Here is a 26,698-nt window from a genome sequence, read left to right as displayed (position 1 = left end):
CATTGCTGCTCCAACTCCCATTCCCCCCTGTCCCCATCCCCCTCTGTTTTCACAGCCATTCCCTAACAAGGCGTTGTATCTCCTCTACACTCTGCCTCCACATCTGCTGAGCATCTTTTTACCTTCCCTTCAATGGTCAACTAGAAAAGAAAGTCAAAGTTTTATGACTCTACTTGTAAAATTTGTTCTTAAGAAATACAGCACACTTTTAATTAAGCTATAAATATTAAAAGCAAATTTAGATAAATCTGAACATTGCAAGAAGAGGAAAAATGGAAACAATCCACAGCAACATGAAATTTCTTTCTTGATTTATTCATAATGAAGTGAAAAAAAAACAAACCCCAAATAAAAATCTCACTTTCTGAAGCCAGCATGAATTCACAAAATATGTAAACCAAACAATTAAAAGGCCCAGTCATCATGCTACTGCACGTGAAATAAGCAAGGCATCCTGCAGGAAAGCTTGAGAAATACTATATGGTGAAGATATTCCTGATTACTCGGATTCAGAAGGGACCACCTCTCATGAAACACTCCCCCTTCCAGTTTGGAGATCGGGGAATTGCTTCTGAGACAGATAGACTAAGACTTTTCTTAGGAAACACATTTTGGAGGTATCACCTCCTTTGATTAAATGCTCCCCAGACTGCAATGACTATTTAACCGGGGGAACAGAGGAAGTCATCCATACAGGCTATGGAACTTCAGCCCTCCATGGGCTGTAGCACACAAGGTGTATTTAACCTTAGGTAACCCTGGCACTGGAGAAAAATTCACCTTGGTTAAAGAGCAATCTTCCCCTTTCATAACAGTTCTTACCTTAAATTTTCAAGTCTGCTTGCATATTTCAAAGGCAGAAATTCAACCAATAGCTCAATGACTACCTACAAACGCACTGTAGCAAACAGAGGAAATGCAAGCAATTCCAGACAGGGTTGTCTCTGGGGGGAAAAAAAAAAAATCTGTGCTGCTCAGAAGTAATTGTTTCCTTAATTCTAAGAGACATTGGAAAGCCTCCTTTGCTTGTGGCAATATACACAGACTGATAAGAACTGAGCTAGAAAGATACAATTCCTCTGACTAATCATGTTAAAAAGGTATGGGCATATATAACCTGTCTCACAGGTCTCTGCACTTAAGAGATCATCAACCTGGACCTTAACAGTCAGTATTCAGATAGATGTACGCCCCTCCACTAGGTTGGCTCTGAAAGATGAGTGCCTGCCAGACAACATTTGCCTCTGCCAGAAGTGTAACTCATTAAGAAAAACAAGGCACTGATCCCTCCCAATATTCACCATCACACTTCACCGAATGGATCTCCTTACCAGCCTCTGGATTGAGAATCCAAAGAATTTATTCTCTTTGCCTTCCCAACACCAAATACTCTGAGACTTAAAGACTTTTGTCCATGAGTGGCATATCAGAGTTCTGAATCAGAGACTCTTAGCACATCAAACAATCACTTGAACCATAACTCCATAAATCTGCCACTTTTGGAACTGTGCTTTGAAGTGCTGAAAATCACTTTCAAAAGTGTATTAAACTTTGATTATTCTAATAACCTAATGGAAAAAAAACAATGGAGGAAAGGACAATCATCACCAGATATATGTCAATGAGTAAGAGGAAAAGTGCTATAATCTAAAAATCAACTATCTAGCTGGACGAGGATGAAGATGGAGGACAAGAAATAAGGTGAGAGAGCCTAGAATCTGAGATTTACAATCTCTCCTGCAGTCTTTAGATTCTCAGACGAATGCTTCGTTGGGCCTAGGTTAGCACGGTAATATTTAGTTCTAAAATTCAAGAAAAAAAGATTTCTTCTGCATAACGCACCATAAATGTCAAGGCTTTTGCACCATGTATACTAAGTAACGTCTCTGAAATTAGTGAAAAAGCCTTCAGAGGGAAATAAAAAAAATCAGATTACTGCTGATGTGCTGAAGTGATGTTGCATATTGTATTATTTTTTCCGTGTGCAAGACCTGTCTGCAGGTACTTCACTGATAAGGACACTCAACAAAAAGAAAGTCACTGTGTTACACACAAGTGGGCTTGTCCAAAGTAACAAAACCAACTTTTGTGACCTCTTATATGTCCTGGTTTTGGCTGGGATGGAGTTGGTTTTCTTCCTGGTAGCTGGTGTGGTGCCATGTTTTGGATTTGGTACTAGAAGAATGTTGATAACTCACTGATGGTTTAGCTGTTGCTAAGTAGTGCCTAGACTAGTCAGGGACTTTTTCGGTTTCCCCCGCTCTGCTGGGCGCACAGGAGGCTGGGGGGGAGCACAGCCAGGGCGGCTGGCCCCCACTGGCCAAAGGGCTATTCCCTACCATCTAAAGTCATGCTCAGGGCGGGGAGTTAGCCGGGGGAGAGGGATCCCTGCTCAGGATGGGCTGGGCATCGGTCAGCGGGTGGTGAGCAATTGTACTGAGCATCACTTGTTTTGTATGTTCTGTATATTCTATTACTACTATTATTATTACTACCACTACTACTTTTTTTTCTTTCCCTCTACTTTTTTTTTTTTTTTTATTAAAGTGTCTTTTTCTCAACCCCCAAGATTTACCTTTTTTTTTCCCCCCGATTCTCTCCCCCATCCCACTGAGGGAGGTGGGGAGTGAGCGAGTGGCTGTGTGGCATTCAGCTGCCTGCCATGTTAAACCCCAACATTATAGCACCAAATATTTTTGAGTCTGTCACAGTTCTTGAAAGGAATAACAGGTGTCAATTAGAATAAGTGGCTCATATTTTGACAATTTTTGTGCGAAAATTGGTTTGAGACAAAGAAACATTTAATAATTAATAGTGTTAATGTTACAAAGGTCCTGTGTTACCTTTTAGTCAAGAAATTTTAAGTGATGTTTGAAAATAAACCGGAGCTAAGAATATACAATTACTCTTAATAACCTAATTCATGAAAAAGACAGTAAGAAGCTTGACCCAAAGCACCCTGGTGCCGTTTTCCCAAAGCACAGATAACACAGATTGAGGAAAAAGAAAAAAACCCCTGTAAATCAAGAGTCAAAAAGTCAGAGTCAAGTCAAGTCAAGAGTCAGAAATAAGTATATGCACAGTAATGTTGCCTTACTGATTGCAGAATAACCTGCAATATTCAATATAACTTGCTTTGCTCTCTAGCAGGCTCTCTGATGATCTTTCAAAGGTTGCTCCTGCCCAGTCTGCACATCTCTGGAGCAAACAGATTCAGCCTAGTGAGGCCACCAGCTAGCCTAACAACTACTTATAAACAAAGAGTCCACAAAAAATGGAAATCAATATAAACTGAGTAACAGCAATGTTGTAAAAAAACCCCTGAGAGACTAATTCTTGAAAGGGATTCACTTCAGATACATTTGGCAATGTCAAAGTTAACTTTGACACTTAGGTTCCTGCTACAATCACTACGAAGTCATAGGCACCGCCAAATGGCAATTTATTCCAGTTAGGATTCAATGAGACCATTTTCTTCTGTAAGCTACTAAAGTAGCTTAAATGGTTAGTTCAAATCTAGTTTGTCTGATCTTTACATTGTCTGAAGTTACATGAGATGAGAGCTGTCTCATCTTTTTGAGGAATTTAACCTGTAAGATGTCAGTGTTCTGCCTGCTTCTAAATTCAAAAAGGTAGAAAGCAAAAGGCAACACCCCATACAATTACAATAAAAAAAAGAATACATGTAAACAGTATCCTTCCCCCCCCTTTTTTTAGATATTAATTTTATAGGTATTCAGAGTGGGATGTGAGCAAAAGCAGGTAAGCCTTCAAACTGTTTGGGAGAGCGTAGAGGCTAATGATTGCCTGAATTCCACCGTATGTTGAAGATTTCACTCAGAATTGCAGCTACACTATTATTTGTCAGATTTCTTCCTTTTCTTTTTAATCGTACCTCAGTTTCAGATTTTGGATGAAATGGGACAGCACATGGGGGTTGATAAAAAAATATGATCTTTATTTTTTATTAACTTGGCAATATAATTTAATTTTTCGTTGTTAAATTATTTTTAAAAATATTGTCGTTTACATAAAAAAATGTAAATATACCACATTTTTAGGGATTTGGCAAATCTAAGTGAGGAGCAAAGGATGTTAATAGAAATTGATCATTACAGTGATGCAGTGATTTTTTGCTAATATGGCTTTGTTAATTTAAATTCTTGTATTTTTAATTGCCAGAATGTGTTATTTTGTCACTCCAGGGAATTTCTAATCAAGAAGGATGAATTTGCACTAGCAAGTATTTAAAGAGGGTAAACATGTGATAAGAATGCTTATAAATCAACAGGCTTCATGAGGGAACCACATAGACGAAAGTTTAAGCTGAGAGAGCTGAAACTGGTTTTGGACACTGTCAGCAAGGAAACAAATGGCAGCACCGGATAAATTTGCCTGTTATGATTACAAGATCTATTGGGCCACAGAAGCACAATATCATTAGCTATAATATTAAAATCAAATTGCATTAGCAACATTAAAGACATTACTGTATAATAAAGAATATACTCTTAAAAATCCAAATGTAAGTGCATATCCATATATTTAAAAATATAAATTAAGATTAATAGAAAATAATGAAGACAGACCAACTTAAAGATAAATAGAAATCAACATATTATTGTATTTACATATAAGTTCTAGTACCATGATTTATGAGTAGTTTCTAACCAAAGTATTAAGATACAGGCCCAAACATTTTTAAAAGAACAAGAGGTATCAATCCAGTCCGATAAAAACATAATTCTTTTTGTCAAAATAAAGGCAATTTGAAAGGCTAATTTCTTCAGAAAAAGGATACACTCAGTACAGACAGCAAGCTTGAATAATAACAGATTGCCCTTCTTGAATTTAGCAACAGAAATTCCATGTCTGTTCTGCCATCCTCTTTCTAGCAAGGGAGTTATTTAAAACCCAGGTCTTCCAACTCTAGGGTTTACAACAATGTTTTGATGAAGACAGGCACGGAAATGAACATGCAAACCCAATCTGAAATTCTGATAATTAATAGGTAGTTTCCACGTTGCAATATCTAGGCAACGGCGAAGTAGCAATGCAGGCTCAGGCATTTTATCATGCTTGAAAAGCAACAGTTTATGAAGCAGTGTTTTAAGCAAAAGAAAGTAGATTATAAAACGGATTATCCCTCTGTACACACATATACATTAACTGATAACATACTGAGATTCCCCAAACTGATTTTACAGATCACAAAGTGGTCCATCTTCTTGTTATACACGCATCATGTCTGAAATGGGCTAACACATCAGCATTTACCACAACTGCAAAAAACCCCAGAACTGTAGCACAGCAAAACTTTTTTTCCTGTTCTGGCCACTATATATTTATACATTTTTAAATGTGTATAAATACGCATGGATAACCCTAGAGTTTAACAACAGAATTAATGTCTTACCTTCCATCTCTATCCCAGTCATACACTTCTACTTTAATTGTCCTACAAAAATAAAAAACACAACCCTATTAAAATAGATACTAAAAAGTAAAAGGATTGCCTTTAATACTTGTATTTTAATAGCATATGCGTGCATCACTTGTGCCAAATCCAGAAGGCAGAATTTTCTTGTCATTTCTCATAGGGCAGAAAATAGTGAGTCTCTCAGGTTACCCAATATATCTTCAGAAATTAATAGTAAATACAGTAGAAGCAAGGGAACCAATTAAACACATTGGAAGTTTAACCAAGTTATTTTTACTTGCTGCTGTTTTGAATTTTCGGTGGTTTTTTTATAAATGATTCTTTAAGCCTTAAAGGATTATCAAAGTTCTTAAAAACTTTAACAAACTGGAACTTATTGTGATGGTTTCTTTGGTATATGCTATTATCTGGAAAATGGTTATCTACTGTAATAACATCTTACAGAAAAAAGCAATATATCCATATTTGAAAAGAAGTCTGCAGAGATTGAGAGGGCCCTTATAAAACAAAATTATTAAACAGCAAAGTACAGATTAAAAGCAATGTTCACAATACAAAGTAAAGCATGTTTAAAGCAGTAATGAATTCTAGTCCATACATTTTGGTTCTTAAATGAAAGGAACTACTCCCCAGTTCAATAAAACTTCAATCTGGTAGACAGCATTAACCTCTTCTAAACATTGTGCAGTGGCGAAAAATGAAAACTCTGTGAGATCTGTCCAAGATTTTGTGAAGGTCCTGTCTGTGGCTGCAGATGAAAGAAATCTGTAGTTCTGTCAAGATTGCATTTTTCGCCTCTTAAGATCCCCCCTACCTCTCAGTAGAGGCAGCGGCGGCTGCTTGGCCATCTGACTAAAGAGAAAAGCGCAGTGTAATTTTTTTTAATTCCTATGAAGCCAACAGGATAGTTGTTCAGTTCTTTCATCAGACTACACTAGATAACCATCAGATTATACAACACAACCATGACTCTGGCTTCCTAGAATGAAGTGGGAGAAGCAGACTGCAGGGTACGGGCGGAGCACAACAGACACAGGCTCTGCGTACCAGTTTTTCCCAAACTGATGGATCGCCCTGGACTGTGGGAATACTCACCCTTTTCTTAGGGAGTCAGGAGCTGGTGGGCAAGTTAGGTAATAAAATGTAAAACTCTGCTAACACACAAGTACTCAGTGCAAGCACTTTTTCAATAGGAGAACTGATTAGAATTTACTTCATTCAAATCGGAGTTGAAAGCCATACTAGTAGATTATTATACACACAAAATGATACACGGATTTAAAATATTTTTTCACAGTATAAACCAGTAACTAACTGGGAAATTTTCAGGGAAGCACCTCATGAAAAACATTAGGTATATCATGGTTCCATACAGTTTCTTGAGCATCCCTCTGATGAATCTGCAACTTGCTACTGTGTGAATCATGGTACTGAGACAGGGTACCAAAACTGTTTAACTAAAAGTATGACCCAATAAGCAAGCCCATGTACCTCCTATGCGCTACTTCCCATTTATGAGATTATGCCCCTCCCATGACGAAAGGTCAAGGGAGTTGGGGTTGTTCAGCCTGGAGAAGAGAAGACTCCGGGGAGACCTTATTGCACCCTTTCAATATATACAGGGGGCTTGTAAGAAAGACAGAGGCAGACTTTGTAGTAGGGCCTGTAGTGACAGGACAAGGGGAAATGGTTTTAACCAAAGGAGGGCAGATTTAGACTGGACATAAGGAAGAGATTTTTTACAATGGGGGTAGTGAGGCACTGGAAGAGGTTGCCCAGAGAAGCTGTGGATGCCCCCTCTCTGGAAGGGGTCAAGGCCAGGGTGGATGGGGCTCTGAGCAGCCTGGCCTAGAGGAAGATGTTCCTGCCCATGGCAGGGGAGTTGGAATGAGGTGATCTTTAATGTCCCCTCCAACCCAAACCATTCTATGACTCTATACACATGTAAAAGCTGCAAATTGAAGATCAATGTGGAGACAAACTGTTTCCTTACATTAAAGTGAACCTCTGAGGACAGCTCTGACAATTCTTGCTTCAGGGATGGCTGAGAAACAGTCAAAATGTAGAAAACAAAAATTTCCCCTGTAAAGGATCGATCTTATTTTACACTTACTTGAAGAGTGGGTTTCTTAAAACACTATAGAGCATATTATCATCAACATAATTAATGAAACAGGAAATGTGTATCAGGATGGGAGATAGTATATAGTTTTATTTATCTCCTTTTAATACAGAAAGACTGTAACTATAAGTAAATTCAATGGTCAGTAATAATGAATCCTATCTGGCCTAAAATAAACTGAACATGGGATAGAAAAATAACACCTCCATTTTAAGCAACAACATGCTTACTTTTATTCTTCAGAACAGTTTCACATGAAGTGAAGTCATTAGGTCTGTGGTATTAATTGACGGGACAGGAATCTAAGCAATTTACAATTGGCTTCCACAGAAGCCGCTCACCATTATTCCTGTGAGATACAGTTGAATACATGTTGAATAATTTTCTTGACTAGGAAAGGACTCTTTGGAGACAAGGTTGATCAACAGCTGATATTATGTACACCAACAAATTCATGCCTAGATTTTTTTCACATTTGTTAAAATATTCCAAAATAGGCAAAGAAGGAGTTGCTTTGTCTGGAAGTTTCTCTTTCCAACTCAAATTTAATGGCCCTGGCCACACCATTTGGTACATTTTATCCCTCTCATGGAATTTGTTTGGGGTTAAGTTACCTTAGAATGAAAACTGATTAAAGTGGAAGTTGTTCTGTGGAATGAAATCAAGAACAGCTCCAAACCTACTTTATCCCACCAAGTATTTAACCCTTGAAAGGAAACTTTTAATTTTGTAAAAAAGGCAATATCAGACAGGGGTTTTCCCTAGAGAACCATTTTTTTACTTCCAGGTCTCAAAACCTGTTACTATTAAGATAGACAGGACACACTAGTTAAGATTTACATAAAGTTTAGTGGGACTTAAGTTTTGAATTGTCTTACAAATCTGTGTTCAAATAGCCAAATCATCTCAGAGAGAAAACTTGAATTATTAAGATAAACTATTAAGATTATAAATTCTTGAGAAGGAACTTCGGACATGCAATTTCAATACATTCAATTTGAATAAAGCTCCTCTCTAAGGAAATTTATTTCATATTAAAAGGATTGATCACAGATATTGAGTTTTACCTACTTTGCATGACATGCGAGATATTAAAAGGCCTTTCAAATCTTCACATACTGGTATTTTACCTGCTCTACACTACTATTTTATCTTAAAGGACACAGTTTAGAGGATGGGTTCTCTATTTTAATTTTTAAAAAGTCTTTAATTTAAAAAAAGTCACGGTTAGAGAATATTGGGGTTTAGGGTATCTCTGTCTTAAAATTTTGTGCAGAAAATTTTGTGTGTGCTATTTGAGAGGTCATATTAAGAGAATTAAGATGGGAACAAAAGTATTAGAGATACTAAGTACTACTGTAGTACTGAAATCCTGTCCCTGTGGTGGCTGAAAACATATTAGATGATTACATACTTTGAGAAAAATTAAGCAAATCCTGGCCTTTTCACAATGAAAAAGTGGACAGAGCTCACTCAGAAGCACACACTAACTGAAGATTTACTCTCCCTAAAACTAGAATGAATGTTTATTGTGATATATTCTTACTAATGACATTATTCCCACCTTTCACATCTATCACAGAACCCAGAGCACCAAAATCTGATCTGTGAAACTATCATTATCTGAAAGAGGCTTTGGGGATTTGTGTTTTTAAGTAATATCTTGCTCAGCTTAGGAATCTAATCCTTACCTTTAGAAAGAAAAGGTTTCAAATAAACACACACAACACCCCCACCCCCCAAATTTGGATGCTTTTTCTGGACTATCAATAGATACTAATTTGAATTAATCTGACAGCTAACGAGTATTTCTTGATTTGAAACATGATTGTTGTAGGCAGGATTATGAAGTTCCATGGAGCCTTTTATTCATAAGGCAATCACTGAGCACATTATGTTGAAAGCATTCAAAGTAGAAACAACATGAGAAAGCAGTAGTTACACAGTAATTTGAGGCATGCTATTATACTTTTTAATTCTCTTTCAGAATGCTGGAGTTATTTCAATATGCCTCTACCACAATATCTTTTTAATTATTTTGAAAACGTTTTATTTAATACGATAAATAGTGCAGCATCCAGAGACTAGCTTCATGTGCACTGTTTTGCTTATGCATTATGCACATGAACCCATATACAAGTTAAAAATTCTATTTGATTAGAATGTTCTTATTATGAAATTGCTGCATTTTTATTGCATCTAAGTGAAAGAATAACGACCATGGCTGACACTGATGGTATTGAGTACTTCACAAGGAGAGTGTTAGCAATGTAGGAGAAGCCTTTTTCCTTCAGTCTGAAGAACATGATATCAAGTACTGGAAGAGTATCACAGATCAAATAAAGCTGATAAGGTCTGGTAGGAAAGACTGAAAATGGCCATTCCCCCTCAAAATGATAAAAAAATACCACTTTCCTAGGAAAAAGAACCCACTAGTCAATTAGCTTTTGACTTCTTAATAAGCAACTTATAAAGGCAGAGCTTTAAGGTTATTACTGTGAAAGCATTCTGTTTAGCTTAGTGAATATAAGCACTTCTTATTCTCCTGCTTCTTCATATTGACTACCGAGATTCAGTCAAGTTGATTCAAGAGCGGGTTTGTTTATCCCCTGGCATTAGCTAGTGAATTACAAATTCAAGGAATGCCTCCCGGAAGACTAGGCTTTGATGGTAACCGATTAAAATAATTTTAGTGTACACATTTCACTGAATAATTAGCTTGATAAAGTAATGCAACAGATTTATGGCATGGCAAAATCATGTACTATAGTAACATAAAATGTACATGAATGGATGGTAATCACATACATGGAAGCTGAAAATAAAAACTGAGGTAGAAAAGTACTGAAATCCCAAATTACAGATTGTTTCAAAGACACACTCATAAGACAATTATCAATTTGAACAAAGTCTTAATTTCTTTACATGCAGCATTATGTTTCAACAAAGGATTTGGCTTCTGCTGATGGAAACATTATTTCATGGTTAGAAGAATGCAATACAAAACCTCTTTTTATTTTAATCAATAAGATAAAATACCTTAATTTATATAAGACAATAAGATATGAACATAACAATCTCAACTTATAAAATAAAACAGATGTTTACGGGTTAGAAGGTGTTCAAAACCAGATTTTGGACCTTTTGCCTTTGAAATACTCAGACAAGTATATTTTACATCTCCTGTATTTTTCACACAGTCTATGTAAAGCCAAATTGAACCTTAGCACACGTGTCCGTCTATCTACTACATTCAGCTCATTATGCATATTTTTATTCTAGTCTTCATACATTTCCTTCATGATTTTAAACTAAGTATTACAGTATACATTGCTAAAAGTATTATGACTAATTCGGAAGTCTATATTTCCTCAGAGTCTTACTACAATAATTCCAGTACTCCAGACTTCAGGTAGCAGAGATACATAAACTACTAGACATTTAACTGGGTTCTTAATAATAACACCAATATCTAAATGCATTTCAAAAATATGAATGGTGACAACAGAACAAGAAGTCATCAACAGGGGGTTAAACATTTTTCCTGTTGATATTGTTAGAAGTTAACATGCCCATTTTTTAAGGAGTCTAAAAATATCCATCATTCCTCAACAAATTTGCTTGTTAGCATTGGCAAAATACTGGTTAAAAACATGGTATTATTACCATGTTTTTCAAAGATTAAACCTTTTGCATAGGATTACTGAAAACTTCAAATCTGAAAAGATGATTATTACCTTCTGCGTTTCTTACCCATATATTTTAAAGGCTTTCATTTATCAGCATCCTCTGACATTACAATGTCACCCAAGGAAGACAGATCACAATTGGTTTTCATTGAAACATTATTAAAAAATACTTGTGCACACTAGTAACATTCTTCAAATTAGTCTTTTCTTTCTAACTGTTTCTTAATCACACCATAGAGAGCAAATTTTTTTCCAGAAATCACCACTAACACTTCCTACAGATTTAGAATACTGGGTTTATTTTTCTAAATTCATTAATATGATGAATGGTTTTGAACACATATTATCCTTTCAAAATACTGATTAAACAACCCAAATAACATCAGGAACTGAATTGCATAGAAAAACTTACATATAAAAGAATACATGAGTTAGGGGAAAAAATCATATATGCTAAGAAAGCTTAACCCATAACTTACCGGTCATAGTCTCCGTTACACAGTGCTCTGACAGAAATCTTGAATGCCTGCCACACTGGATTTAATGTATTTTTTATGACTTCTGTTTTGTGGCAGATTGTAAAACTGTAATAAAAAAGATATACTTTGTATTTATTTACTTTTTATTTTGTGTCATCAAACATGGAATCAAAAGAGCTGTAATCTGTATTCACTCATACAATGTTTGTATAAAATTTAAAGATAAGAAAAAAAGAAACGTAGTGAAATCAGAGAGAAGGGGGGACTGAAGAGGACAGGCCTGTTTGAGAGAGATTACAGACTAGGGTGCTAAATAACTATAAACCTAAAATATTTTTACCTAAAACTTCGACAAGAATTACGACCATTCAGTGAGTTATTTAGGCAACTGCTGTCTCCATCCCGCTTGTTTAAACAGGCCTTGTACAGCCAGGAATCAGTCACAGATGCAGAAGGCAAGCTATCTGCTAAGGATTTGACTCTTGCTTAGCAATTAAGAACCTGAGCCAAGGGAGTCATGGCTTTCTGATGCTTGTTCCCCATTTTATGTCTATGATTTTTTAATCAGGGCTGTCTCAGTTAAAACATATAAGCCTCTGTGAGATTCCATGATCACCTTGTCTCAGGTGAAATACAATGTTTTAATGCATTCTGTTTTCTGTAAATGATGCAAAATCAAAATGTTTCTTTTGAATCCTCACCTTGGGGGCTGAATTGTTCAAAAGAAAATAGAAGGCAAGGTCACTGGTGAAACCGCTACTGAAATTCTATATACAGATGTAACTGAAGTTGTCCTTTGAGGGAGTATCCTCCTTACATTCCAAAGGCCTATGTTTTTATTCTGGCTATGATTCAGAAGGCATGCCCGAAGCTAAGGGCCAGAAAAGAGAGCATCTTTCTGCCCATGGGTGCAAAGTACTGCCCCAACCTCCTGTTGGATTCAGGAGACCAATAAAGAATCAGTGCCTCACCACTCACCTCTTGGAAGGAAGTGGAGAAGCATGGCGCTCAAGGCCAAGAGAAACTGCATATACTAGCATTCCCAGTAATGCCCAGAAAAATTCCACTAATGACCTTAATGCCACTCACAAAGGAGCCATAACTCCTCCAGGCTTGCAATTTAAGATATTCAGTGTTTATCCAGGAAGCTGTTCCTATAATCTGCCTCCGAGAGCAGAAGAGCAGGGAACAGACAGGCATACACCCTTACCTAGGTTTATGTTAACAACTGTTCCAGTTAAGCTACTGAAACAAGCAGCATCATACAACATCGTATCAAACCAAAGGCTGGACATGTGTGTGAGGACTGGCAGTTTCCGATAAAACTCAACCTGCCAGTAGACCCCCATGTAAGCACCATGTTGACCAGAAGTTAGCGTGTCAAGTCTGAGCAGCAGAACAGGAGAGGTTAACCTACTTTAACAAATTAAAGCATGAATGCAGCAAACAGCCACTTGTAAAATAAATAAATAAATAAAAATTCTATTTATTGTATTTTTTAATTCTATTTATGGTATTTTTTAATTCTGTTTTGTAGAATTCTGTCAAAAATATATTTCCAAATTTGCGGTATAAAATGGTTTTACCTAAAACAATTTCTAAGCATTAGCATATTCTGCAGCTACAATTTTCTTTGAGAATTATATTTAAAGACATACTATGTCTTAGCAAAAGTAACAGTATTTAACTATTTTTATTACAAATAATTTTCATAGTGCTCTTTATTTATCATACATTCAATTCTTAAAACTGAGTTGCAACATGATTCATTTGTTACAACAGGTTTATTCCCATGCTGTATAACATGATGTATTTCCAAGAAACTAATCCAACAAATATTATCAAAGAAACACAGCTTAATCTGACAAATATAAAAAAAATGAAAACTATATTGCCATCTGCAAATAAGTAAGTTGCCTACTGTTTAGCAGCAGAAATACTTAACAGGCATCTACCTGCCATCTTCATTGCTTCGATGAAATACAAGGAAAGGATCAGATTTCCCGAAGAAGTCCTTCTTGTCTAGTTTGTTCGCACAAAATTGCATTAAAACTGAATCCTGAAATGGGTAATACAGAAAAATTACATACACTATGCAGTTTACTACACTAAAAAAAATTAAAAAAATAAATCATTGACATAGCCATACAAATAGAAAACAAAATAAGTGAGGGTATCTGCCTTCTAGATGCCCGAACCAAGAATTCCTTCGCAGGGGGGTGCAGAAGAAGGGTAAATGTCTATGCTAAATGCCTCAGGATTTTTCCAGTATTTTCTGAAATCCAAAGTTGCATTCTGAAGGAAGTAGATACACAGGCAAGGAACACGTATTAGAATCTAAACCTGCGGTTTTCTGCTCCTGCTGTCTGTAAAGCCAATGGCTTAGCAGCTTGCTATTAAGAGTCTAGAAGCTTCTGGAAGATACCAAACACACCCATTTTGATGACAGATAAGGAGAAAAGTTTCTTTGCTGTGGCCAGGCAAACTGGTAGTCACACATGGTCACCTCTTTGGGCAGGGTCAGGAATGCAAGAAGGATTATAAATGCAAAGATAAACACCTGCAGACTCACCAGCCTACTGGGGCAGGGCCTGCTGGAAGACTGTGTTCCATGAAGAGGTGTACAGGAGTAACAGCAGCGAGAGGAAGACCACGGAAAATGCGGGCTCACCACTGAGTGGGCAGGGGATCAGGTGACAAAGGACATGGAAAAGTCCATGTTTCTCATAGCCCTCTATGTCTTGGTCTTTACTGGTAAGACTTGCCTTCAAGAATCTTGGGCCCCTGAGAGCCAGACCTGAGAAAGTCCGGAACAAGGATTCCTTGCCCTTGGTAGAGGAGGACCAGGTAAAGGAACATTTAAACAAACTAGACATACAGAAGTCCATTGGACCTGACAGGATGCATCTGCATCTGCTGATGGAGTTGGCCAATGTCACTGTGAGGCCACTTTTGATTATCATCTTTGAAAAGTCACAATGCTCAGGAGAAGTTCCTGAGGACTGGGAGAAAGTAAATGTCACTCCTATCTTCAAGAAAGCGCAAGGAAAAGGATCCAGGCCAGCCTTGCCTCAATCCCTGAGAAGATGATAGAGCAAATAATCCTGGAGAACATTTCCAAACATATGAAAGACAAGAAGGTAGCTGAGAGTCATCAGCATGGATTTACAAAGGTGAAATTCACACCTGACCAACCTGAAGCCTTCCCTCATGAAATGAGTGGCTCAGTGGGTGAAAGAAGACCAGTGGAGGCTGTTTATCTTGTTGTTAGCATGGCCTTAGACACTGTCTCCCATAATATCCTTGTTCACAAACTGATGAATTACAGACTAGACAACCAGACAGCGACGTGGACTGAAAACTGGCTGAACTGTCGGGCCTCAAAGGGTCATGATCAGTGGCACAAAGTGCAGCTGGAGGCCAGTCAACTAGTGGTGTACCCCAGGTGTCAAAAAAGGGGCCAATAATATTTAACATCTTCATTAATGACCTGGATGATGGGACAGAGCAGACCCTCAGCAACTTTGCAAATGATACAAAACTAGGAGTAGTGGCATACAAACCAGATGGCTCTGCTGCCATTCACAGGCACCTGCACAGGCTGGAAAAACAAACCAACATGATTCTCATGGACTTCAACAGAGGGAAATACCAAGTTCTGCACTTAGAGGGGAATAACCCCATGCACCAGTCCAGGCTGCAGGCCAAACAGCCAGAAAGCACAGAATCATCATAGAATCACTTTCATTGGAAAAGACCTTTGAGATCATTGAGTCCAACCTTTAACCTAACCCTGACATCCCACCACTAAACCATGGCCCTAAGCACCTCATCTATCCTTCTTTTAAATACCTCCAGTGATGAGGACTCTACCACCTCTCTGGGCAGCCCATTCCAGAGCCTGAGAACCCTTTCAGTGAAGAAGTTTTTCCTAATGTCTAGCCTAAGCCTGCCCTGGCGCAGCTTCAAACCATTCCCCCTTGTCCTATCGTCTGTTACCAGGGAGAAGAGGCCGACCCCCACCTCACTACAGCCTCCTTTCATGTACTTGTAGAGGGCGATGCAGAAAAGGACTGGGGAGTCTTGGTGGACACCAACCTGACCAACATGCCCTTGGCAGCAAAGAAGGCCAATAGCCTCCTGGGCTGCATGAGGAAGAGTGCTGACAGAAAGCTGAAGGAAGTGACTCGGCACTGATGAGGCCGCTCCTGGAGTACTGTGTTCAGTTTTGGGCTCCCCAGTACAAGACAGACATGGACATACTGGAGTTATTCCAGGAAAAGGGTCACTGAAATGATTAAGGGGTTGGACCATCTATCACATGAGGAGAGGCTGAGAGCGTTGGAATTATTTAGCCCAAAGAAGGCTCAGGGGGATTTTAGCAATGTATATAAATACCCGATGGGAGGGAGTAAACAGACTGCTTAGTGGTATCCAGTGGTAGAACAAGTGGTGATAGGTACAAGTTGAAATACAGGAAATTCCATTTAAACACAAGAAAACACCTTTTTACTGTGAGTGTGGTGAAACACTGAACCAGAGAGACTGTCGAGTCTCCTTGGACATACTCAAAACCCAAGTGCACAGAGCCCTGAGTAACCTGCTCTGAGAAGAGCAGGAGGGTTGGACTAAACGATCTCCCAGGTCTCTTCCAACCTCAGCAATTCAGTGATTCTAATAATCTTTCCTATTCTGAATTCTGAGTATGAACTATAGAAGTTTGGCAAAAAAATTCAGAAGATCAGGTAAGAATTAATCCAAATACTGAATAAGCTTAGGTAGGAAAATATCACAGTGAAAATATGCCACAGCTGGTGAGACAGCGCAAGAGATTGTGTGAGAGAGTGTCCACGTGAAAAAGCATGACAGAGAATGCACAATAGAGTGCAAGAGAGAGATGGAGTCCCAAATTCTTTGCAAGCTCCCTTCAGTGATTTGGAACTAGCCATCACATATGTAAAATTTGAGTGGAGTGAATCTGGAAAAACATGAAGGCCTTGGAAAGCACCAAGGACTTGTCTTCATTAAGAGGGAAAGAAAAAAAATCCTGTTCTGATTACGGATCTAATGACATATTTGTGACTTTTAAATAGTTTGTTAAAACTGGGATACAAATGCTGGTCTTGGAGGATAAACCCAGAATATCAGGAAAAAATTGCCTTTAGTCTCTTTTAAGGTTACCAATAAATGCCTGGGGTGATGGCACATGTCTCTTAAGAATGGTAGGAGCTTAACTTCTTAAGAAACGTAGAAGCACAATTTCTGCAGGAAAGCAATTCAGTTACATACCCATTCTGTCATCTGATAAAAGTGAACAATTTGATCATGTACTACGTACAAAAGTTTGAGCCAATGTAAAATAGAGGGGAATGGCATTTTCCATGATCGTACTTATTCATTCATACTAGTAACACAGGAATTTCCTACTGCTAAATGGGAATTAAATGAGACTGAGTTGGTGCACCCTATTATCATAACCGTGCAGGACCAGCAGGTTGCCTGGAAAAGGCAAATAAGATTTAAGCCTGTGTGCTATTCAAATATACCACTGTAACACTTCTGCCACGAAATAATACCAATTTGACTAAGCTGGAAATAAGGCACAAAATTAAGGATTTCTTTTTACTTAAAATATCTAATGAAATTAAGAATATAAGGCCTAAATTAGCTATCAAATATATTAGTAAAAAGAGAAACATGACTATTGCATAAACAGAAAAAAAATAACCACTTATGATGTGATATAAAAGTTAGAAGTTATACAAATGGTGAAGCATTACCCCCTCACCACCAACAAATTACAAAAACTAAACCCCAGAAGAAATCTCTTCAGGCCTCAAGGTATTTTTGTAGGTTTATGTATCTAATCTTGTACTCTCCAGGTCCCCTATACATTCTCATCAAATGTGTGATATTATTGCTTTCTTCATTTAAGATTTGCTATCTTGTCACTGCAAACTCTTCAAAGATACACCCTACAGCTCCATCCAATATAGACCATGCTTTGACAAACTGTCCTCCTCCTCAGATTCCAACCGGTCTTCACCCCGTATCTATAACCCTTCCTTATTCTTCCTTCCAGTCTCTGTTCCCCTATGATTTACGGATTACTGCTATCTCATTCAGTGCTGGGAAGCAACTGAGCTGGTGCAGCTGCCCGGTGCTTTCTGGACAGCAAGCCACCTCCTCTGTCCAGTCCACGTCTCCATGAACCCGAGGAGAAGTAGGAACGGTGACACTCTTGGGGAAGGTCATGACCACACCACGTCTCTCCCCTTAACCAGCCAAATTCCCCACTGCCCCCCCAATATTCTACTGTTTTCTATTAAATAAGTAGGCATCTGCCATTAATAGGCCAAGGAAGTCTTCACTTTCTTTAAAGAAACTGTTTAAACTCTTCTTTTATGGCGATTCTTTGAAATACCTTACTCCTTTTTTCCAATAAACATTAATTTCACATTTTTAAAATAATATCACTCACTATTAGCATAACACTTTTTAATTATAAGGTTAAAGCCCCAAAATCTTACTTGGAGGTTCACGTAATGCCTATATGCCATAATGGAAACATAATTCCATGGCTGAAACAAATGCATCTTTGTTAAAAACTGGACACTAAGAGATTTAAATGTGATTAATTACTTGGGGAAACAAAGACTAGATTTAAAACTGATCTAAGACACAAAAACTTTATGCTTTGTATTGTTTTCTGCTTCTTTCTGCTTCTGCTATCTAAAACTAACAGTAACTGATAGGAAAAAAGTATCCTAACTTCTTACATATATCACAAAATGCAAATTTATACATCATACATTTGATAACCTGTTGCAGTGTAAATCACAAAACCATTTTCATTTTATTTTTCAAAAAGCAATGAACACACACTTACTCGGCAACAGCCCAGTTCCTCTGCTGTTACTATGACTGTTCCACATTTCTTCCCAGGAATTCCTCTGCAAGAAAATACAGCTACATCACACCAGTTCCTTAATACCATTTATGAAAGTTACAGCTGAGACAGATAAGCACAAAGTTAAGAACTGCTGGCATGCTATACAGTTTTCCTTTTCTGTCAGTCCTGTGTAAAAAAGTTGGTTTATCCTAAGTGAACTGGTGAATGAGTTGCATATTTATTCTAACTAGAAAGAAACAAATCAGTTTCAATTTTAAAGGAGATAGCATTGCAAGTTTAAATGGAATGAAATGACAATATCAGAAATTCTGTTTTCCATCCTCCTGTTGATGCTTTATTTAAATATGACTCTACAACTTACTGATCTGTGCAAAGCATCCTTTTGCAGATTTTCCTTAAACAAAATACCTAAAATATATTTAAAACCATACACCAGCCTGATTTTACAGTATTTATTCTGAAATGTTTATGAAGAGACATCATAATTTCACCATCATACCAGATACAGTAGTTGCAAAATAAATTATAATTCACCCAGACAGCAATTAAAAACATGCTGCTGCAACACCAGAAAGCACAAAATAGATCCTTAGCACAAAGAACAATATAGGAACAGAAAAGCCACATATAACCTGGTAGCACTCAGTGGCAGCAGCCTTTTTGGGGGTGGTGGGTGGTGGTGGAGGGGGAAGTACAAATATTTAGATGCAACTTTTGGTATGATACTATACTGTAAATGAGAGGTTCTGCAATATCCTAATGTCTATTAGTATGCCCATTAGCACACACCCTGGCAATTACTTCCGGATTTTTTTTTTAAAACTAATGCTATTGCTTATGCTAATTTTATTTCTAGTTCTTTATCTCTTTATGTCTTTCTTGAAAATAATTAATTATTGAATAAAATTACTTTCCAAGAAGACATTCAGGTAAAATTGTATTTTCAAATTGATTGTAGTTTTTAGGCTTTTCTAAGAGAACTAGAGGGCACTCCTGTTCTTCTGTTATGACAAAACATTAATGTAAACATTTACTGTTGTTCTTATTTTGCTTACTAGTTTCCTTAATCCTTGTGATTTTTTTTTTACAATGCTCTACAACTTTAAAGAAGTTTGGCAAGACTGTGGTATAATAAAGAATGGGTGGGAAAATAGTTCTTAAAGGCAGATAAAAGTTTAGAAATTATGGATAGAGGACCAGGTACTGATGCAAATTTAGGCAAGCTCACTGAAACTCTTGTTTAGAAGTTGATGTTTAAGTCTACAAGGAATACATGAGGGAATGCTGCTCCTATACCGCTGCACTCATTTGCCAGTAATCAGAGAGATACATGACTGCTCTCCTGGACCTCCTCAGGGAATAGGAAACCACTTTCACAAGGAAAACAATGGATAGGGAAACTGTTCAAGTTTTTGTTATGAAATTTTAAGCGACGACTTAAATACATAGAAAACTTAAGGCATTCTTCCATTTAATGCGGTATGACTTACAAAGTACAATCCTTTAAAGACCAAACAGAAGAATTTTCTTCAAGTAACAGAAGAAAAAGAATCTGGTAATTCCAAATGTTACACAGTATGATTCATAGCTTTATCAGCATCTTCAAATCATCTGGTTTTAAAGCTGTCACCCTTCAACAGTTCACAACTGAAAATTACCCATTTTAGCCTCTGTAGCAATAGGATACTGAAATTGAAATCTCGGATTTTCAAAAGATGATAAAGCTGTGATTTTTCTTTTGAACAGTACTTCTTGAAGCTTCAAAAACTTTTGAAACTTGGTAGTAAGAGCAGTTGTAGAAATGCCTTAGTTACCAGGGTGATATTGACCTTACATGGTAAAATGTTTCAAGAACAAATGATCATGACCCCAGGTCTGGCAGGTAAGAAAGAAATAAAAATTTCAGAAGTGTAATTAAAAAACCCAGAAGTTCCCGGCACCACAATTCTGTAGGTTATGCCAACTCAAATAGAAGGCACCAGTATCAGAATTACCATTACCTGAACCATTAAACCCAATTAACTGTGCCATTAGGATCATATTTGAGACACAGTCTGGGCAGTGACAGTACTTGGAAGAAAAAGCATCAAACATTTCTTTCAGTATGAAAAGTCAAGTAGATTTATCCCATTTCTAAAAGATTATTGTGTCAAATGCTAGATTGTGAAAAGAACAACTCTCATCACCTCCTGAAGAGCTGGAGGCCTGAACTAAAATGCTGATAAGCAAGCCCCATTTCTGACAAACCAGTCACCAAACAGTTGCCATTTGATATGAGAACCTTGTTCCACCCTACCTGCAGTTACAACATAAGGCAGTCAACACCTGCCTGTCTCAAACAGATTTGCACGTGAAGACATTTATGCAAAGACATGCCTTGTTTCATCTTATGAACATGAAGGCCAAGGGAGGCCCAACCCCAAGAGACAGATGTGTCTGGAATTACCACCTGAAGGATGGGGGAAACCGGAGAGGCAATCCCCTGAAGATATTTGGGTGGGTATGACAGAAAAAAAAGGAATTCTTGACTGTTGAGTAGATGTGAAAAGTACACACAGTATAGTCATATCTGAAAGCATTTGGGGTAAGGTTTGGCTTGATATATAATTAAGGTTCCTGAGGGCACGTGCCTTATAAAAGAAGGCTAATATTACCATCATGACTGGCAAAGAGGTGAAATGCTTTATTGAGATTAGCACGGAATTTCTCTACAGAACAAAAAGTTCTCATTGAGGAACTCAAACTCTACCAAATGACCTCTACAGTTTGTGATGCTATTAAGTACAAACTTTGCATTCTTGTCTGAAGACTACAGCAGACCATTTGCAGACACCAAAGAGTTTATTCTCTTACAAATTCCCTTACAAACCATTCATTAAGAAAAAAAAAAAAAATCCTTAAATGTAAAGTCAGCACCCTGACAAAATCTTCAGAGGCCACAGATTAGCCAAATGGAAAGACCTTTAACTAGCAATAATGCCTTGTGAGAAAATAGCAAAATAACGTCAAGCTGGTCATTACTTGGAGATTCAGCATTACAGACCAGTCCCTCCAGTTGCCAGGGAAATACTGACTAATATTACTACCTTGAAGATGAGCACGTAAGAGTTCGACCTGTTTAAACCCAGAATGCAGTGCCAGTGCCCACCTTCTTCAGCTTTAAGGAATAGCTGGTATTGAGCTGCCCTGGAATTGGTTCTGTAGGACTGAACTGACAATACAGAATTTATGTTCAAGCAACGAATTTCTCAGGATAAGTTTCTCTGGAAAGGGTTACAGATGAGGGTTTGTGGGGCAATAACGAGGCAATCTGTACTGCATAATCACTGTCAACTGTGACACTCGATGCTAGTATCTGACACTCAGATATAGAAAATGTGCCAGCCTAAGTGTGAATAGGGTGCGAACTGAAGAAAAGAAGGTAAAATGTGTGGAAGATCTATGTTTCAGTGGGTCCTACCAGTTTGAGAGTCCAGAACCTGTAGGTGTTCTACAGCTATCACCTCTTTTTGGACAGTATGTGAGGGAGCAATAATTGGTCAGTATTTGAAGGAGCAAATAATTTGACTGTTAGAGGAACCAAACAGAAAACCATCATCAAATGAAAGGTCTTCAAGAATACCCACATGTCTCCAGACAAGATACAATCTTGAGGAGTAATTATTGTCTCCTCAGAATAAATGATTCCATGATTGGGACACCACATCTGCAGCACCTAGAGAAGTCTGAATGAACACTTTGAAGACCACTAGGGCTTCAAAAAGGACTGAGAGGAGGACTTTTCCAGAGTTGGTGGAAAAAAATCAGGAAAAGATGACAATTAATCTAGAAATTCAACCTGAGAGGTTAAACAAAGCCTCCAATTTTGCAAGCTAAAACTGCAATGAGGCAGAGGATGGAACATTTTTCAGATAATTCAAAAATTTACAGTCTTACCCCTGAGTTTACAGAACCTAGCCCTCTGGCAGTCACAGAGACAGATAAGAGGATAGGACAAATAAATAGGAAGTCCCAATTCCAGAGTTCAGATGTTTTTCTATCAATTATGTTCACAGCAAGATGACAGGAGAAAGAACTTCCCAAAATAGGCCAGCTGGCTCCAGTACAGCCTCATTAGCAGGCAATGGCACTCAGATGTGAATAACTAGCATAGAATGCTCATTAAGCTTTGCAATGGCTCTGCCTCCTCATTAAAGGGAATCCCTACAGTAATGCACTTAGATCCTGAAAGAAGCATTGCTCAGTTATAAATTTGGCTAACATCTTCTCTCTAGGAAGACAGAACATGCAAATATCTAACTCTGAATAATGTCTGGGAAGGTGACGCTCTCTTGAGAGAAAAATAAAGCTGTGTCATTTCTGGAAGTAGATACATCTGCACCTCATCTTTCCATGCTAATACAACTGGGGCATGCAAGGCCAATCTGAGTAAATCTCACATATGGAGCTTGTCTTGAGAGGGCATTTAATGAATCTAGTAACCCAATAAGTAAAGAGAGTAAACGTTACTGTTAAAATGTCAGATTCTCCATTTCACCTGCTTTGTATGCCTAGGTTTATTTTCCAAGAGAAATTATCTAGAGCAAATGTTCACCTCTGTACCTGGCCAGTCTGTAAAATAAAGTGCAACGCTAAAGTATGTTCTTGAACAAAAATGTTTATAGTCACAGCGATAACAGGCTAGTGCACTACCATACTGGGAGCAAGAGTCTTCTGCAACAGTCTGCATCAAATTCAAAGCCCTTACTGGTGTCAGAAACAGAGAGGGAGGTTCAGGAGACATCCTCATACCTGCCAAGACCAAATACTGTTAAGGTTCATGCCTCAGAGGCGTAATCCGCTGGTGCTTGTAAAACCAATGAAACTGCAAGTCATGCCTGTCATGAAGGCAAAGAAGAAAAACGTGCGTGTATTATCTTAATTTCTGCACTCACCATGAAGGTTAGTAGCAAGGTGTGTTGCAGCCTCCCTGACAGACCACTGCAATGGCCTGAGATGTTTTACCTTTATTTTGATGAAGGACAAGAGTATCCTTTCATGGTAGACTTTCTAAGGGAACCTTCCCTGGTGATACACAATCTGACCTGGAGTTGGCTAGCTCATGACAGCCATGGAGTCCTGAATCTCATAAGGCTTATTAAATGTCCAAAGTAGATAGATATGAAGTTTAAGGTTCAAGTCTTTTTATTTTTCATTTTGAAAGAATGTCAGGGTTTACTTGAATGCCAATCAGAGAATGGAATTCAAGCTTCTCAAGCTGCTTAAGTACAAAAAGTGCTACTTCACTAGGGTAGCTGACTGGGAGTAAAACACCACCAGGCATTCTCTTCTTTGTACATACGTTGGCAGAGAACAGAAAAGGCAAAATGTTAATGAACTTCAGAAATACTGTGAAAACACTCTCTGATCTCAAGTGACAGATCACAAAGATCATCCAAGTTATGTGAATGTGGACTTGACTTTGTAAAGAGAGTGGTAAATTCAAGGCGTTAAATATCCTTAGGAATGAAGACATGCAATAATTGTCAACCGAATTATTGTTATTTGAATATTAAGAGACATTAAACACAAAGCTATAAGCAAACAATCCTGAAATGCAATGCAATTATTTCATTAATAACATAGGACAACAAAAGTCTCCTAGACACCAAGGTATCCAGAATCCAGAGAGCCCAGAGTGAACAACCAACCGGGCACAGCTGTCTAGCCACAGCACTGGCAAAAGCACCAATGACAAAATAAAACCTGAACTCTGCTAAGAGCTGATAAAAAGTCATGAACACTTTCGCATTAGCATTAACAAATACCTACGCACACCACATATACAAATAGGGAAGTATATTTCAAAATCTTCCAAGGGGACAACCGATTTGGGTCCATTCAGTAACTGCCATACAACAGAGTATCAGAAGCCAGACCTGAGCAATGCTTGTTTACCCAAGAGAAAATGTATTACACAGGCCCACACAACCGTGAAATAATTATAAGACCTTTTTTCCACAGTCTTCACTGATATCTTTTCCTTTCTCACAGCTAATTTCAAACTTTAAACTTCATCTGTTACTCACTTCAGACTTCACTTAACCTGTACCAAGTGATAACAAACTGCTGAATGGATGATTTTTAATCTACATGTTTAAAATAAAGTTCAGGAAGTTTCTCAGGAAAAAAAAAAAAAAAAGTGTGCTGAGTAATTTACCGCTTTGAAGACAGAAAGAACTATAAAGACCTTCAAGAAGTCAGGAAGATTTGTCTTGCTAAATATGGGTGTCTTCAAAGTCAACACCTTTCTCTGACCAAGTCATAACTAGGCAAGACAGTCAATGGAGTTGCAACAGCGCAATTCACTGTGGCAGTTAGCATAAGCGAGGCCTAGATAGTGAAAAGTTACTTTTGTCTTAGTAGAAGTAAACAAAATAAGGCCAACCTCTTCTCCCAATAGACAGGATAGTGTTTGTGTGCTCAAGTAGACAGTCAAAACAATGCAACGGACCTGATGACAATCAAGAACTAAAACCATGTCCAGAACAAGCAGAGAGTGCGTGTCCCCATCCCATGGTGCTGAGGGTCTCCTGAGACAGCCCTGGCAGGGGCTGTTTCTCTAACTGGGTTACTGGAGTTGCCCTTGTACCTCTGCGCTCCTTTGGGGGTGTGGAGATGGGACTTCAATGTGCTGATGGGTCTCCTGGGATGGGTCTGGAAGTAGCCAGGGAAAGGTATTATCTGAGCCTCCCCCACCTGCCATCATGCCTCTCTTCTCCTCTGTTTGCAGAAAAGCTTTTTAATCATGTCACCTAACACTCCTCCTCCATTATAACAGTTAGTATACTTGTCCTGAAGGCTGTATCCTGGGCAGGTTTTTAGAAGTTTAATATCCAGAATGGGATGAAGAGGAGAATCGCAAAACACTGTTGTCTGATAACCATAATATTTGCTGAAGTTAACTGTTTTGTATGACAGTATTAGAAATCTGATCATCTGATCAGCTTATTCTTCACTGCTTCTTTGTGCGGGGTTTTTTTGCAGGAGCTAGATTACAATTAGCAGCTTCCTACCGTTCCAAAGTAGCCATAATTTATTAAACAGTAATTTAACACTCATAATACTCCTGCAGTCAATTTTAGGGTTGGTTTGGGGGTTTTTGGCCTTTTTTAAAACTTTTTTTATTGTTAAGTTTTATACAATATTTATTTTATTGCAGACAACTTGTGATTAGCTACTGAAATTGAAGGACACTTTGAAAGTTAAGGTTCACCTGCAAACCTCGTTGACAACAGACAGCAATCCAGTTTTAAAGTACCTTTTTCTGGGTAGTTTTTCAAATTATTGAAGGAAGTGATACAGTGAAGTAGTATTACTTCTAACATATACTATGTTACTGTGTGCATAGGTGTGGTTTTAAGTTTAAATAGTGTGTTTGTCATTTTCCTGAATTATGCTGCAGATGCTGAAACCTTCCTCCCCTGCAGAGTTGAGCAATTTATTTACCCTTAAAATGAAGTAGTTCCCAGTGCACCCAGCCCCACCAATACAGAGAAGGGAAATAATAAGAAACATATAGTGATATGAATAGAACTGTTTATGTGTAGGACAATTAAGCCTTTGATTTAAAAATAAGTAGCGTAAAAAGTACTGATGTAGTCCTTGGGGAGGGAGGGTGAGGAGGGCAGGAGCGGTTGTGGCAACGGGAAGGAGGATTACTAGGGACTTGTCATAAAGACCGAGTCTGTAAATACAGTGATCAGGTGACTGAGCTATATTTGGAACCCCTCGTAATTCAGCAAAAATGCATTTATTACCAACCTCAATTTTAAATATTAAAGAGAATATGAATCATATTGTTAAAGGATGTTGCAGCAGTAATGATCACAGCACTCATGGAATTCAGCAAGAGAACTAACAGCTTACATTTGTAACAACAAATCACTTTGAATCATCTGCAGTTGGCTGTAAATTAGGGAAACTAAATCAAAGGCTTGTTTTGATAAAACACTTAGTAAAAATGTTTAGTTTTTTCGTATTACTCAATTTTTCAGCATGAGCTGTGTGATAAAC

General features: G+C 37.9%; 1 protein-coding gene across 3 annotated transcripts in view; it reads right to left on the bottom strand.

Moving 5' to 3' along the window:
- CPNE8 (copine 8) overlaps window positions 1–26,698 on the bottom strand; it is a 98,220-nt gene that overhangs the window by 41,248 nt on the left and 30,274 nt on the right. For all 3 annotated transcript variants that reach the window (XR_004841633.1, XM_035891662.1, XM_035891663.1), the window contains 4 exons: window positions 18,620–18,683; window positions 13,686–13,789; window positions 11,731–11,835; window positions 5,417–5,458 (listed from right to left, as the gene is read on the bottom strand). Coding sequence is in view for 2 of the 3 variants with exons in the window: in XM_035891662.1 (XP_035747555.1) it covers window positions 5,417–5,458; window positions 11,731–11,835; window positions 13,686–13,789; window positions 18,620–18,683 (315 nt within the window). In the remaining variant the exon portion in view is untranslated. The remainder of the gene's footprint in view (window positions 1–5,416; window positions 5,459–11,730; window positions 11,836–13,685; window positions 13,790–18,619; window positions 18,684–26,698) is intronic.

The sequence above is a fragment of the Egretta garzetta genome, unplaced genomic scaffold (assembly GCF_000687185.1).
Source record: "Egretta garzetta isolate BGI_Z169 unplaced genomic scaffold, ASM68718v1 scaffold33, whole genome shotgun sequence".
Classification (NCBI taxonomy): domain Eukaryota; kingdom Metazoa; phylum Chordata; class Aves; order Pelecaniformes; family Ardeidae; genus Egretta; species Egretta garzetta.
This window is presented reverse-complemented; position numbering and strand designations above follow the sequence as displayed.